Raw genomic sequence first — 15,025 nt, forward strand, 5'->3', positions numbered from 1 at the left:
ATCGAATGGCATATCTAACTTCCTCTTCCACGGAGGTGCATTCAAAACCTGCAATTGCTCTACTTTAAAGCACTCCTCTTTAGCTGTGGCTAACTTTATTTCCTTGAACACATTAAAAGTGACCTTTTGATCGTAAACCTTCATCAAAAGCTCTCCTTTTTGCACATCGATCATAGTTCATCATGTAGCCAAGAATGGTCTTCCCAAGATAATGGAAATCTTCTTATCTTCCTCGAAATCAAGAATTACAAAGTCAGCAGGAAAGATGAGTTTATCCACCTTGACCAAGACATCCTCCACTATACCTCGTGGATAAGCGATGGAACAGTCAGCTAGTTGCAATGACATGTATGTTGGTTGGATCAGGCAGACCAAGCTTCTTGAAGATAGATAAGGGCATCAGATTGATGCTAGCTCCTAAATCACATAAACACTTGTCAAATGACATGTTTCCGATGGTGCAAGGAATAGTGAAGCTTCCAGGATCTTTAAGCTTCGGAGGCAACTTCTGTTATAGCACAACACTGCATTCCTCCGTGAGAGCAACGGTCTCTAAGTCATCGAGCTTCACTTTCTGAGAGAGAATACCTTTCATGAACCTCGCATTGTTAGGCATCTGTTCAAGAGTTTCAGCGAAAGGTATGTTGATATGAAGTTTCTTGAACACCTCCAAAAACTTCTCAAACTGCTTATCCAGCTTTTTCTTCTGCAGCCTCTTAGGAAAAGGAGGTGGAGGATAGATCTGTTTCTCCCCTGTATTACCCCCAGGAGGAGTGTGTTCCACAGTAGTCTTCCTTGGTTCCACCTCTACTTCCTTCTACACATCTTCTTCAGCCAAAACTTCAGATTCTGGAACTTGAGACTTTTCAGGCTCTTCATCTTGCTGAATTTGGGGGCTTGCAACCTTTTCAGACCTTAAGGTGATGGCGTTCACCTGTTCTTCAACTTCCCTCTTTCCTGGATTGGCTTCTGTATCACTAGGAAGCGTTCCTGGTGGTCGATTCAATAAGGCATTAGAAATTTGCCCTATTTGGTTCTCCAGAGTCTTGATAGAAATAGCCTGGCTTTGGCATAAAAGAGCCTGGTTTCTGCACATAAGCCTCAACTCCTCCAATTCAGATTTTTCATTCGAAGATAGACCTGCATCATGATTTTGTTGTTGAATTTGGAGTTGTTGTTTTGGTGCAAATTGTTGCTGAAAACCAGGAGGGTTGAATTGTTTTGCTCCAAACTGCTGGAACGGCTGTTGCATCGGATTCTGATTGTTGCTCCAGCTGAAGTTAGGATGATTCCAGTTGTCAGGATAATAAGTGGCAGGAACTGGCTGTTGCGATCTCTGAAAGTTGCTCACAAACTGAGTTGAGTCACTAGATATAGCGCATTGCTCTGTCGCATGCGGACCTGGAAATAGCTCACAAACACTGGTTATCTCCTTAACACCATAGTTAGCCTGAGAATCGATCTTCATAGACAACGCCTTTAGTTGAGCTGTGATAGCCGTAGATGTATCCACTTCAAGAACTCCTGCTACCTTTCCCTGTGGACAGCTCTGGGTTGGATACTGATATTCATTAGCAGCCATTAGTTCAATTAGATCATAAGCTTCCTCATAGCTCTTTTCCCATAATGCTCCGCTTGCTGCTGCATCGAGCATGGGTCTGGACTGTGCTCCTAACCCATTGTAAAAATAATTGATGATCATCCAATCAGGCATTCCATGATGAGGACACTTCCTAAGCATCTCCTTGTAGCGCTCCCCAGCTTTACTTAGCGATTCTCCCGTTTGCTGCGCAAATTGAGTAATAGTGTTTCTGAATGCAGCGGTCTTCGCCATAGGGAAGAATTTAGTGAGAAACTTTTGAGCAAGATCTTCCCAAGTAGCAATCGAACCAGCTGGTAGGGAGTGTAACCAGCTCTTAGCCTTATCCCTCAGAGAGAATGGGAACAGTCTCAGCTTCACAGCATCTTCAGAAACACTGTTGAACTTGAAGGTGTCGCAGATCTCAATGAAATCCCTAATGTGCATATTGGGATCTTCAGTTGGAGAACCCCCAAACTGGATTGAATTCTGAACCCATTGAATTATGACAGGCTTGATCTCAAAGGTTTTAGCTGTGATAGCTGGCCGGACAATGCTAGATTGAATGTCATTGATATTGGGTTGAGAAAAATCCATCAAGGCTCTCGTTCGTGCTGCTGGATCTCCCATTGTAATGAGTACCTAAAACACAAACAAATAAACTGTGAAAGTAAAAGAATCCGAGTCAGTGAACTTTAACGACCACTGATGACAAGCACATAAACTAAAAATTAACACCGAGTTCCCGGCAGCGGCGCCAAAACCTTGTTTGGGCGAAAACACGCGCTAATATTCACGCAAGTATACACGTTCACAAGTAGTATAAGATATAAATCAGATTCGTTCCCACAGAGACTGGTTTAGGTTAAATTCAATTTATACACCTATGCAATAATGTATGGTTATCGCTCAATGCTAAGACAAATAACAAATTGGGTTTTTATTAAACTAAGAGATTATACTAAATAACATTAACTAAGAGAATTGAGGTTGAATTACTATATATGACAAATACAGGATTGTAACTTCATTAAATACTTCATTCAATAGCCTTATTATTCTTAACCTTAGCATGTGATGGTGATGACACTAATTAGATAACACGAAACTGATAAATGCCAACTTTCGTTGCACGAGTACCATTCTACCAGACATCCACAAAAGAGATAGAAGCTAAATAGCCACCAATTATATTGAGACCCTATATGTCTATAGAATTTGACAACATAACGGTTTAAGCATAAGTTATCCATAATGATTACATAGGGCAAGTAAAACGGTTAGAGTTACATACGAATCATGCATACACAAACATGAACCTATGCTAGCATGGCGAGTTCTAAACCTCTATATTCATTGTCGCTTCAATAGAGATTAATACACTATCTTTTATGTTAGCTACGCACATAAGACGAATAAGCACAACCAATACTAGGATATCAATCAATAACTATACACCAAGATATCAGAACAATTTATTTATTGAAATCCATAAGTAAATCTGCTAGAATCCCATGACAACGATTAGCCCATAATTGAACTCAGCGTCACCATGGGTTCCAATGAAAGCATGGTGTAAAACAAGGTCTTAATAAACTGAATAATGATTAAAGTACGAATAAACGAGATCTAGGTTCAACAAGAACGAAAACGAGCATCCAAAGTTACAACTAATTCAAAGAATCACAAGTTGAAAACAAGATCTTCTTGTTCGGAGTTGTTCTGTGCTTCTAGGTCTTCTCCTTGGTATCCCAATTTTCCCGAATGATGAAAACCCTTTTTTTTAAGTATATATACGCCCCTAGTGGACCTGGACCCTTAAAATCGTCAAATTCCACTCAAAAAAGGCTTTTTCAGCGAAATCAGCGACCAGCCGCGCCTTGGGCGGCCGCTCAGCTCTCCTGGGCGGGCGCTCAGCTCCTGTTTGGAAAAATTTCTGATGAATCTTGTTTTGGCCATAACTTGAGTTCTACTCGTCAGAATTAGGCGATTCAACTGCCCACACGAAGCAAACGAGATTCTCCATAACTTGACAATGGCCTTGGCTTCCAAATCTGATCACTTTTTATCATATTTCCTTTAAAAGCTCATTTCTTCATATAATTGATACCTGAAAGGCAATAACATAAAAACACATCAAAATACCAACAACTTGAGTCCACTACACCATAAAATGCCTACTGTAACACCAAAATAACGTTATATTAGGGAGTAAATATGTTGCTCTTGCCCCACTTTTAAGCTAAGGTAACATTTTCTTAAAGATAGGTTTTTCCATGTTGCCTTAGGGGTCTAAGGTAACATCTTTGATGCCTAAGGCAACATCGTGTTTTAACTTATTTATATGTTGCCTTAGCTTACTAATGCAACAGAAAGAGAGATCAGTTGTAACTTGTTTTTTATGTTACCTTAGAGTTTTAAAATGTTTTTAAAAAGTGGGCCCCACGAGGGGACCCACTAGCTGACATGGCAAGTGTGAGACCCACAGTGTTGAGTTGTCTTGATGACGTGGCAAGTGAGCCCAAAGAACCTAATGTAACACTTTGAAAAGCTGTTGTAACACTATAACTAGCCTAATGAAACGTTTTAAATATACTATGGTAACAGTTTAGGAGGCTATTGTAACACTTTAGCACAAAAAAATTGAAATGCTTATTCTGTAAACTGAAGAATCCCAATTATACAAATTCATAACTGCAAAAAATGCATCCAACCCAAACATTAAACTAGTTCATGTTCTTTACTTAACAACAGCTAAAAATTATAAATTTTAAAAAGTACTACTAGAAGCTAATGTTTTAATTTGCTTCACTTTCTCCTGGACTCCACCATCCGGACCTTTCCCTTGCAGAGAAGAGTTTTCTTTTAGGTGAGAAGCCAAAAATATCATGAAGAACTTCGTTGTCCTGTTTCCATGAAAGTACTTTGTAATAAGAACCTTTAATCAATTATAACTCAACAGAACAGCCAACAAGGAGGTCAAGGTAAAGAATGAATAGACTTGACATGCATTTGCTTGACATATAGTTTCAGGAAGGTATATCTCCAGAAATAAACAAAAAACAAACAGCAACAATAATTTCTCGAATAAATACTGGAGCAGATTGTCTGCTAAAGAGATGTTAGAAAATGAATGAAACTGTGATTGATCACAAAGACAGATAGTTCACCTTGATATATTTGAGTTCCTAGTCAAAGTAGTTTCTAGTATATCCCCATTTAAAACTTGTATCCAATTCTATCTATTAAACATATCTTGTTCACTTCACTTGTATTTAAAGATTAATTCATTATATGATTGCCATGTCATAGATTGTCATTGTATGGGTTCACTACTTTTTAGTTTACAGCCTTTAACCCGTCAATGTCACTATACTTGTTAATACTTGACACTACGCATACTTTTCTATTATGAAGTATAACTGTGTCAAGTCAAAAAATTGTTGTCCCTGCTACTAGTATGTCCTGGCTATATTACACCCCCCCCAATTTGAAAACAGTCTGAAACCGAGTTCCAGAATCTTGCTGCAATATCATATGGATAATCAATTGCACATCACAAAACACTTGATGATAGATTAAAATATTGATTAAGTAAATGCTTGAAACAAGCTTACAACATAAAAAAGAATCTACCTTATATCAAATTCTTTAGACTTTTGAACTGCTTCTTGGGCTGCTTTAACAGTTTGATTTGTCATACCAAGATTTGAGCAAAATCTCCTCTGCAGAACAAAAGCATGTCAATTGAAGCAGGGCAAGAACCAATAAAAATCCATTATAAAACCATGAAGGTGACAGACGAATATTGTGACCAGCCAGATACCAAAACTTATTTTAAAGGAAGCTCACCATAAAATCCCCAGCATGTATTGTTCCCATCTCCACTGACTGACCCTTTTCCAGCTCAAGTTACTTTACTATGTATTCCTTTGCTTGGCCAATTTCCTTCTTTGACGCTCCATTGGCAACAGAGCAAATTTCTAGTTTGAAATCCACAGGCTTAGGAAAGATCATTATATGCTAGTGCAACATTTATTTTAGCTAGTGTAACAAATATGTACATATTACAATTTTTTAAAATAACCAGAATTTTATTAACAAATCACCATTACATTACACAATCAACAATTTAGTCGTAGCAAGAGAGAATAAAGTTGGGATGGATAGACACCGCAGTTCCATACTAGAAGCTAATGCGCCGATCATAGGCATGCCATTGTTATCACTCGAAGCTGCTACACCCAACTCGTCAATGTCAACAATGATGGTTGGCTTTGCTTCTGGGAGTTATTCTAGAACCCATGTCAAGTTGTTTACTGAGTTTTTCTAGAACCCATGACAAGTTTTTTCGCGCTATTTTCACCTGTTCATACAGTTCCAATTGAACTTGCTTAACCTTCTCCTCAACTTCAGCAGCGATAAACCCACCTCAGCTTTTTCTTCCTACTTTATGTAAGGCATCTCTCTATTGACAGCCTCATATTAATTCAGTATGTCCCTTCCACTTTTGCTATCTTTGTGTTCCATTAAAATATAATCACAAACTAAAAATCAACCATATATATAAGGGCATATAAAATGATTATGGAAAGCCAAGTAAACACATGACCAACAAATGATTTACTAGGTACTTGCGGCTGGAAACTATTAGATTCAGGAAATAATATGAATTATAAAGTACTTGCATCTATGTGTTTTAACCTTGTAAACAGGTCCAAATCCTCCTTGTCAAAGCTTATTGTTCAACGAGAAGTCATTGGTGGCTTTAGCTAATTGGATTAAAGTAAATAAACATAAATCTAACTCGTTCTTTCCAATTATGTTGGTTGCTTCAGCCTCGAATTTAAGTCTTGATATTCCTCCACAAATGAGGAGTCTAAAATAAAAATGGAAATGCATTTTCTGGCATGTACAGGCAATATTATGACTAGTTTTCTGCCTTTCCCCTCCAATTAAAACAACTTAATTCTATCATCTAGTCAGTTCAAGATGCAGATAATTGTAATCTGCATAAGGTAAAAATTAAGAAAACATACCCACTAATATGCACCCTCCTCAGATCCATCAAGAACAATCAACGAATTAGACTTTGATTTGAGACTACTTTAATCCTTTAACTTTCTCAAGAAGGGGTTGTAAAGAATTTGCTGCGGCATGAGGATCCTTTGCAAATGTACCCAAACCTGGTTGTACAGAAAAGATAAATTGAGAAACCAACTAATAAGAAGGTGACCTAAAATTTACTAACTGAATGTTCTAATAAAAAGACTATCTTTGAAGACAGAATTCTGAGCGAGAAGATCAAAGTAGTTCGAGTGCAATGGGAAAAAACAATAATATTAGTAAGATTACCGAACCACAACAAACGTCCACTTCTACCTCCTATATGATCTGTATTCGAAAATGCCATACAAGAGCAGTGTTCAGTCATTCTGTCAAGTATAGAGAGACTTGTGTCTGGCAGTTTCACATCCGGAACCTTTACAAAACCATCAAACAACTATTTACTTCTCTATTCTGGAAATATATCAACATATTAGGTAATAAATTAAACATATAATTGACCACATAAAACATCAAAAAATCTAATATATGTTTATCTTCCGCAACAATCCCATTAAGAGAACTTCAGAAAAGAGTGTCATAAACACATAAACGAGAGAGAGGGGGAAGGGGAGGATAGAGAGTACCCAAAATCCACAACCTAAAGAGAGCGCTATTACGCTCTCTATTCTTACGATTCCAAGCTCTGGTTCTCTCTTTGTCACCATAAATTGAAACTCTAAAAGGAAGCTCAAAATCCAAATCTTTTATTCAAACTACAATTCAACCGAATTTAACTCCAAAATCATACTCAAAATCTAATATCAAAAGCGAAGATGCCCTGAAATTAAAGAAAGACATTTATTAGTTGAAGCTTAAGTGATGAAATTGAGTCAATTGAAATAAAACAAAAAAAATCCTAATTTACCTGAACCCTAATTTTGATTTGAAAAGCTGTAATTAAAAGCCTCTTCAAACCCTTTACCCAAACGGCAACATCCTAATTTGAGGAACAAAATTTGCAGGCGAGAGAGAGAAATTTACATAGAGTTGGAGAAAGATCAAAGAGAGAGAAAGAGAGAATAAGAGAGCAGCAGAAGAGAATGAAATAATATAGTTTTAGAGATATTGAAATGACCCAAAAATTTGGGCGGTTTATTTCCTGCTTATCCGAAAATAATGCACCTTGTTTGGGTTCAAAATTTTTGAGGTATTCTTTTTATTGTTGTAATATAAATAATATATAAGTAACTATTATTTAATAGAAAATTAAATATTTTTATGTACTTTATTATTCTTGTAAATTTGTATATTTAAATTAAAAATTTTTTATTTTCAAATATCAATGCTTACATTAGAAATTGAGGAGAAATTTATACTTTTTTTATTTTTCATGTATAATTACCAAGAAAATAAATGTATTTTGTACTTTTAAAATTTTATTATATTCAAGATTCGTATTCATTTAAAAATAAATAATATTATGTATAAAATTAACAAATCACCATATATAGTATTTATTAAATTCTTATATCACCAAAATCTTGTAAAATTATTATTTTTTTCTTAAAAATGATTATATTTATATTTATTATACTCTAAGGTAACACTTATCCATCAATGTTGCAAATTTAAACACTTTCTAACTAAGGTAACACTGCATTTTTAGCTAAGGTAACACTAAAACATAATGTTGTAGTAGGCCAAGAAAAGTATAGCTAAGCCAACATATCAGAGTAACATTACTCCTAAAGGGGTTGTCATAGGTCATCTATGGTGTAGTGGTCCAAAACACCAATTTAAGCTTGTAATAAAGCATTCCAAGTGGATATAAAATCCACTTATCAGTAAGAAATGATTGATGCCATTAAAGCAATTCAACAAGTTACAAATCAAAAGTTGGATGCCATTTTCTCCTTCTTATAGGGTCTTGATGCCAAAAAAAGGGGGAGATGGTAGCTCAGACAAAATGTACACCTGAATCCGTATTGAGGAAAAATGATGCAAATCCTGATTATGATGGTGGTAATCAACGCACAGAGATCTCGGATGTTGTGGTGGTTCAATCTAGAACTGTAATTCAAACTCAAACTTAATCACACATTCAACTCACATCTCCAAAGATGGTACAAGGACTGTTAGAACTCAAACAGTAACTCACTCCAAATACTTATGGAACAACAAACTGTATCTTCAGTTCCTGATGCAGATGAAGTGATTATTGATAATCCTGATTATGCTCAGAGATTCTACAGGACCTGCAAGACTAAGGCTGGTGATATTGTAACCCTGTACCACAAGGATATAAGAGTTGAAGAGTTGTTTGACATGAAATCTCTCACTCATTTAGCCGATGAATTTCCTGACATGTCTCATGAAGAAATGCCTAAACAGCAGGAGGAAATTCTCAATCAACTACAAACTGCAAATCAAGATTCATCTAGAGGAAGGGGTAGAACTAGAGGACCTAGAAAAGGTGGAAGAGGTAGGACTCCTAGAAATGATCGACAAACTATTGTTCCTTCTCAAAGAAGAACAAGATCAAGTAGGGTCAAGATTGAAGAAATTCCTGAGACATCTCAGTCACATGCTCCAAAAATGCTCATTGATCCATTATTTCTCAATCCTGAACCAAGGACAAAGGAGTTACTTAATTTAAATATGTTTAAAGAAGAAGGCAATGAAGAAATTGAGATTCAGCTATCTAGAAGACCAAGGCATCTGCAAATTGAAGCAGCTCCTGACAACACAAGGGCAAATCCTGACATAGGAAATCCTGACACTGTCAATCATGATAGTTCAGTTCCTGATCCTGAGGGATGGTCAATTCCTGATGTTGTTGAAGATGGAAAATAAGTTGTCTTGGAGCATTTAAACATTCAAATCTTATCTGCTTATGTAGATTTCTACAATGCTGAAGTTGATGAGGAGGAAAGAAGATAAGAAGGAAATATCAGGATAGTAGTTAACATAGCAAATCAAGAATTAAGAAATATGCTATAGAGTTCTTGTTTTCAAAGATGGAGAATTTCTGATCCCAAAGAGCTTGCAAAGAAGGAAAATAAAAGAAATTAATTTTCTAAAAAGAATAGACTACAAGTGGAAGAAGATTGATGAAGTGAAGTATATTGGAGGACTGAAATTTGTTCCTGGAGGAATAAGGGTGTATGATCAAGCTGAAACTTCTACAAACAATAATGATAATACACCTTCATGATTGAAACAAGCCAAAACTCTAAGGCTGTCAGGACCACACACAAGAGCTGGTATAGGGCATCATGAAGCTGAATTTATGAACTCAAGAATGATGAGTTTTACACTAGCTGATAGACCTGGTCAAAAAATTACAGTTGATCATCTAGACAGGCTTGAAGCTGCGAAAATCAATATTGATATGCATGATGGCTCAGAACCAAACACTACGACATAAGTGGGCTAGTATAATGCAAGTGCTACAAGTATCGTTACAATAGATAAGAATTTTTTGTTTTATTGTAACACCTTTCAATTAGTGTTACTATTAAACTAGTGTTACATAGAAATGTTTGTATTGCACTACATGTAACATCAGCACATGACGTTACATTAGAAGTCACTTTGTTTGTTGTTTATTTTATAAATAATAATTTAATGATTAAAATTAAAAAAAAAAATTAGAAAAATATACATGATTTACTGATGAATTATTGGGCGGCATTTTTCCCCCAAATGAAAATACACCCGGTATACTTCCCCCTGAACAAAACACCTCCTCTCACATTCTCAAACACGAAGACTTTCACAACTCTATCTCTCTTCAAACAAGGTTCAAGGATGAAATGAAGTCAAAATTGGAGATTTGGTATCTGAATGCACATGTATATGTATATGGCTTGAATTTGAAGATTGGTATTTTGCAGGTTTACATTATTTTGCAGGTTTTGAGTGCTTGAAATTGGGGCTTTAATTATTTTGAAATCGGGGCTACAATGAGAGAGATGAGCATGATCGACACTCTAACCAAAATTGAACGATCTGCCATAAATACAACAAGTACGATGATGATGATGATGATGATGCTTTCGCCATTCTCTACACCGACATCGATTCCGACATTACCGTCATTATTCAAGTACTCCTCCCTCTCTACTCTCTCTCCCCCTCCTTCTCTGACTAATATCTTTATACTTGATCTCTCTCTCTCTCTACTCTCTCTCCCTCTCTCTCTAATCTCTTCCTCTCTCTTTCTCGCTCTCTCGTTGAAGATCTATTTAGGCTTTTAATTTGACTATTTAAACTTCATATGAAATTGATTAATTAGCAAACACTGTGAAGACATGACTTGTTCAAGAAATCGAGAGGAAAAAGTGATTACATGAAGATGAAATAGGACTAACAAATTGTGCGGTTAGTTGGAAACAAAACCAGTCCTTTTAAATTTCACATCTGTTCACCTGGGAGTCATTAAAATTGATATGCCTGAATTTTGGATTTTTCGGAGAACCTCCTCAAAATTTCGGAGCCTTTGGTGATTTAAGTCCATTTGGAAGTATTATGTTGCCATATAATTTGTAGTTTAGTACTTGATCGTTTGCAATTGTTAGTTCATTTCTCTGAGTTCAATGTTTTGTATTTTCAACTGAGATTACTTTGTGACAACCATGATTCCCAACGAACTGCTTCTTCCTTTTCTGAGAAAATGAGATTCATTACTGTTTTATCCGACATTGCATGATATAACGACCAGGGCTGGTGATTGAACATTAACATCAAGCTTTTACCATTTTACCTGAATTAAGAATACTAGTAGTTCCATTCTTGTTCTTAGAGTTAGTGTTAGCACTGACCAGAAATTCTTGTTTATTCTACAAGAAGCTCCACACACAGAAAATAGTGCATTAAGTAGTGGGACTAAGTGTTCCTCACTGAATGCACAATTGCTAGCCTGGGCCTCATTAATTGAATGCAAATAAAAACTCTCCCCTAATCACATTTGTCATAACCCAAGAAATAATAGAGAGCAGGACTTGGTAATTCATATCTCAACTTCCAAATTCTACACACAACTGCTCAGATCTATAAAAAGGAGTTGCTTATAAATAGAACGATAAAAGTCCCGTGCTTGGTCTAAACCTCAAAGAGTTTCCATTTTTTTGCAACAATGCAACCCTCTAGATCCAGATACATTCTTTTATTAGCTGAACAAATAGAACTAATAAGACTTTAAAATAATTAAAGTCCAGGGAAGAAGACTCACAGTTCTTGCACAAAACATAGACCACTTGGTTTTAAGCAATAGAAAGTTCTGGTATAGCTAATGTAAATGAGGCTCAATTTAGTACAAATAACTTGGACAGTTCATCTAAATGTCATCTAAATTTCTAAAAATGGTTAGATGTACTTTTCATAATAGGTCTATTAAATATGCATAACAAGTATCCTTTGAAACTATATATATATATATATATATATATAAATATATATATTGGTGGTGCAGAATATGGCCTTTTTCACCCATATTTGCTAAGTCAGCAAACACTATGAAGAAGAGAGCTTCTACTGTGGCAATTAACACTGAGACTCGACGCGAGAAGGCTCGATTGCTTGAACAAGTCCTTAAATTGCAGAGATTAGCCCTAAAAGAGGTACGTACATCTATGTTACCATGTGTATAATGTCATATATGTGCTAGGGCTTGTTGTTAAGTTAGAGTTTGTTATATATTTTTTTTAATTCCGGTAATAATCGTTTAATTATTTAAACTCTACTAGCATTCCGACTTCAGTTGTTACATTTACACAATAAACTAAATATGTAATTTGTCGTTTAGTTCGTACATAAGAATTTAGTTGACAAATGTAAGATTCAGTAAGATACAAATTAAATTTTACAGAAAAGATACTCATGAATTAATTTTTGTAGGCTATGGTTATATTTGGTGATGCTTAATTTGCTCTGTGTCTGCCTTCTGAATTGGCATTGTATGTTGTTGGAAGGTGAAAGAGCTTTCACCACAAGAATTTGTTGCCCGAAATGACTTGGCACTTGTATTGACATACATGATAAATCTCATTCTGAATGGAACACCAGCTTTAACAAAACAAGCTACTAGAGGTTGGGCATCTTCGACAACTACTGGTGCAGACATCAAATTTGATTCCAGTAAGTGCTTAATTTAATCTTCTTCTTTGATTGATAGTCTTTCTAAAAGAAAAATGGTATTAAATGTAGAATGGTTCAGGCTTCCGGTGAATTGATATAATTTTAACTACTTTCTTTCATGGACCTAATAGATAAAAATCAGATCATCCGAGTAGTTTTCTGTTGTTTTTCTTGGCGTAATTTCCCATTTTCATGGGTCTGATTTTCAGGTATGTGCTATCAGCTTTATATTTGTCATATACGAAATGATCATATATATAGATACCACAAAAAAAATTAAGAAATTATGATCTTTTCTCATTTATCTCATCATTTTTTTGTCACTAAACTATTGCAGGTATGGCTTGGGCTCGAGAAGATGGTATAAGATTGTATGCAAGTATAAAGTTCAGAAAGGAGAAAATGAAGTTACCTAGGACACCATTCAAAAGTTTAGATCATATGGTTGTGAATTTAGGTGGATTTTTTTTTATAATTTAGATATGTATTTAAGTAGTTGTTCAAGAAGATCAGAATTATCGATATGTAGTTCAGTTTTTATTATGTTTTTATCTGGGATTGTTGTATGATCAAGTATATATTTCAAAAAAAAAATAGTGTAGTGCTGCATTTGCCTCTTATAGTGTAATGTATGCTTATATATAGTGTTACACTCTAAAAGCTCTCTAAAAGCTCTCTAAAAGCTCTTGTTGCTTAATTTATGGAAAAATAGTGTTATAATAGATTGGACAGAGTGTTGCATATGGCTATGTGGGCCCCATATCCGAGGCCCACTTTTGCAATATTGATTCACCTAATGTAACACTTATTTTTTGTTACATTTGGACATTACAGTATTGCATTAGGTGAATAATGTAATGCTTTTCTCACTGTTACAATAGACAAAAAAAGTTACATTAGAGCGTCTATGGTAATTCTCGTAAAGGTAACGTCCCCTCGTGTTACAATAGGTCTATGTAATGTTTTTTGGACCTATTGTAATAGTAAATAGGCATTATAATAGCCCACTTATGGCGTAGTGAAAGCAAAAATACTGTTAATGTTGCAAGGAGATCAAAGTACAAGTTCTTTCTTATGATAAGCTTGTTAGGAGCAATTGATGATATCAAACAGAAACTATCAGAAGCATCAACGAATGATGATATCGACGGATGTTGGTATTCGATGGATGATGATGTCAACGGATGATGAGATCAGTATTTGTCATATCAGTTGATCTTTGAAGAGGAAAAGGAAATGGGAATTTCAAGGCGAAGGAGGACTTTATCTCAGAAGCAATAGTATAGGTTTCCTTGTTGTTAATAGAATAGGATTCCTTATACATTGGTAGTTGTGCTCTATAAAAGCATAGTTTAGGTTCATGTTATATGCATTGCGACGTTATATCTTTCGCATAATCTAAAAGATCTCAAGGATATTTGTTCATCATTTCGAGAGAGTACTTGTGTAATAAGTTTTTATAAGATTTATATAAAAACTGTTTGATTCTGTTGAACCTTTGTCTAGTTGATCGTATTAACTGTATTCATCCCCCCTTACAGTTGATTAAGGGCCTAACAATTGGTATCAGAACTTGTTGTTTATGCACAAACAGTTTAAGGTCTGAAGATTGATCAACCATGTTAACAAAGGAGAAGAAGAAACACAGAAACTGGATCCGAAGCCACAACCCCCAACCACATCACAGATAAGCAGCAACATGAGCAAGTATGAAGCAATCAAAGTGCCCATCCTGAAAGGGCATGAATATCCAATCTGGAAAGTCAGGATGGCCATGTGTTTGGAAGCCACAGATCCTGAATACTTAAGCAGGATCTATGATGGTCCTCATAAACCAATAAAGGTAGTTGTTTCAGTTGCAGGAGAACCAGAGAAGATGATAGACAAAGACTGGAAGGACTACACTCCTGAAGATATCTCGTCAATCATGAAGGATGCTAAGGTTCGATATATCCTACACAGCAGTCTTAATAGTGTTATGTCCGATAGTCATTGGATATAAAACAGCAAAAGAGACATGGGATACTTTAGAATTAAAGTGTCAAGGTACAACTGCTATCCAGAAAAACAGGAGGACAGTTCTTATTCAAGAATACGAGCACTTTCACTCAAGGGACAATGAATCCCTAACTGAGATCTATGACAGATTTCAGAAGTTGCTGAATGACTTATCCCTTGTCAGTAAAGAATATGATTTGGAAGACTCAAACTTGAAGTTCCTACTTGCTCTTCATAAAAAGTGGGACTTTAAAATCACGT

General features: G+C 35.6%; 1 protein-coding gene, 1 long non-coding RNA gene and 1 other non-coding gene across 5 annotated transcripts; 2 read left to right on the top strand and 1 right to left on the bottom strand.

The window, feature by feature from the left end:
- The first annotated feature begins 1,712 nt into the window (after nucleotides 1-1,712).
- On the top strand, nucleotides 1,713-1,819 carry LOC141709243 (small nucleolar RNA R71). Its single transcript, XR_012569831.1, has one exon. It is a non-coding gene; the product is annotated as a small nucleolar RNA R71 (small nucleolar RNA).
- Nucleotides 1,820-5,763: 3,944 nt separating this feature from the next.
- LOC141706110 (uncharacterized) lies at nucleotides 5,764-7,457 on the bottom strand. Of its 2 annotated transcripts, none has more exons than XR_012568642.1 (3): nucleotides 7,273-7,457; nucleotides 6,962-7,061; nucleotides 5,764-6,765 (listed from the first exon to the last, which is right to left on the bottom strand). It is a non-coding gene; the product is annotated as an uncharacterized LOC141706110 (long non-coding RNA). The 2 variants fall into 2 exon arrangements; XR_012568643.1 differs by having other exon boundaries at nucleotides 6,935-7,061.
- Nucleotides 7,458-10,319: 2,862 nt separating this feature from the next.
- LOC141707944 (syntaxin-71-like) lies at nucleotides 10,320-13,375 on the top strand. Of its 2 annotated transcripts, none has more exons than XR_012569226.1 (5): nucleotides 10,320-10,736; nucleotides 12,102-12,249; nucleotides 12,527-12,766; nucleotides 12,898-12,975; nucleotides 13,104-13,375. XR_012569226.1 is itself a non-coding variant. In XM_074511397.1 (5 exons), the coding sequence occupies exons 1-4, from the start codon at nucleotides 10,594-10,596 to the stop codon at nucleotides 12,966-12,968; spliced, it is 528 nt and encodes a 175-aa protein (XP_074367498.1). In that variant the 5' UTR covers nucleotides 10,321-10,593; the 3' UTR covers nucleotides 12,969-12,975; nucleotides 13,104-13,375. The 2 variants fall into 2 exon arrangements, 1 of the variants encoding a protein (XP_074367498.1); XM_074511397.1 differs by having other exon boundaries at nucleotides 10,321-10,736; nucleotides 12,601-12,766.
- The last annotated feature ends 1,650 nt before the right edge of the window (nucleotides 13,376-15,025 follow it).

The sequence above is a fragment of the Apium graveolens genome, chromosome 2, assembly GCF_009905375.1.
Source record: "Apium graveolens cultivar Ventura chromosome 2, ASM990537v1, whole genome shotgun sequence".
Lineage (NCBI taxonomy): Eukaryota > Viridiplantae > Streptophyta > Magnoliopsida > Apiales > Apiaceae > Apium > Apium graveolens.

Coding starts and splice junctions, on each gene's coding strand:
- LOC141707944 (XM_074511397.1), top strand. CDS start 10,594: ATGAGAGAGATGAGCATGATCGACACTCTAACCAAAATTGAACGATCT. Junction 12,250..12,600: donor AGAGATTAGCCCTAAAAGAG/GTACGTACATCT, acceptor TGTTGTTGGAAG/GTGAAAGAGCTTTCACCACA. Junction 12,767..12,897: donor AGACATCAAATTTGATTCCA/GTAAGTGCTTAA, acceptor TGGACCTAATAG/ATAAAAATCAGATCATCCGA.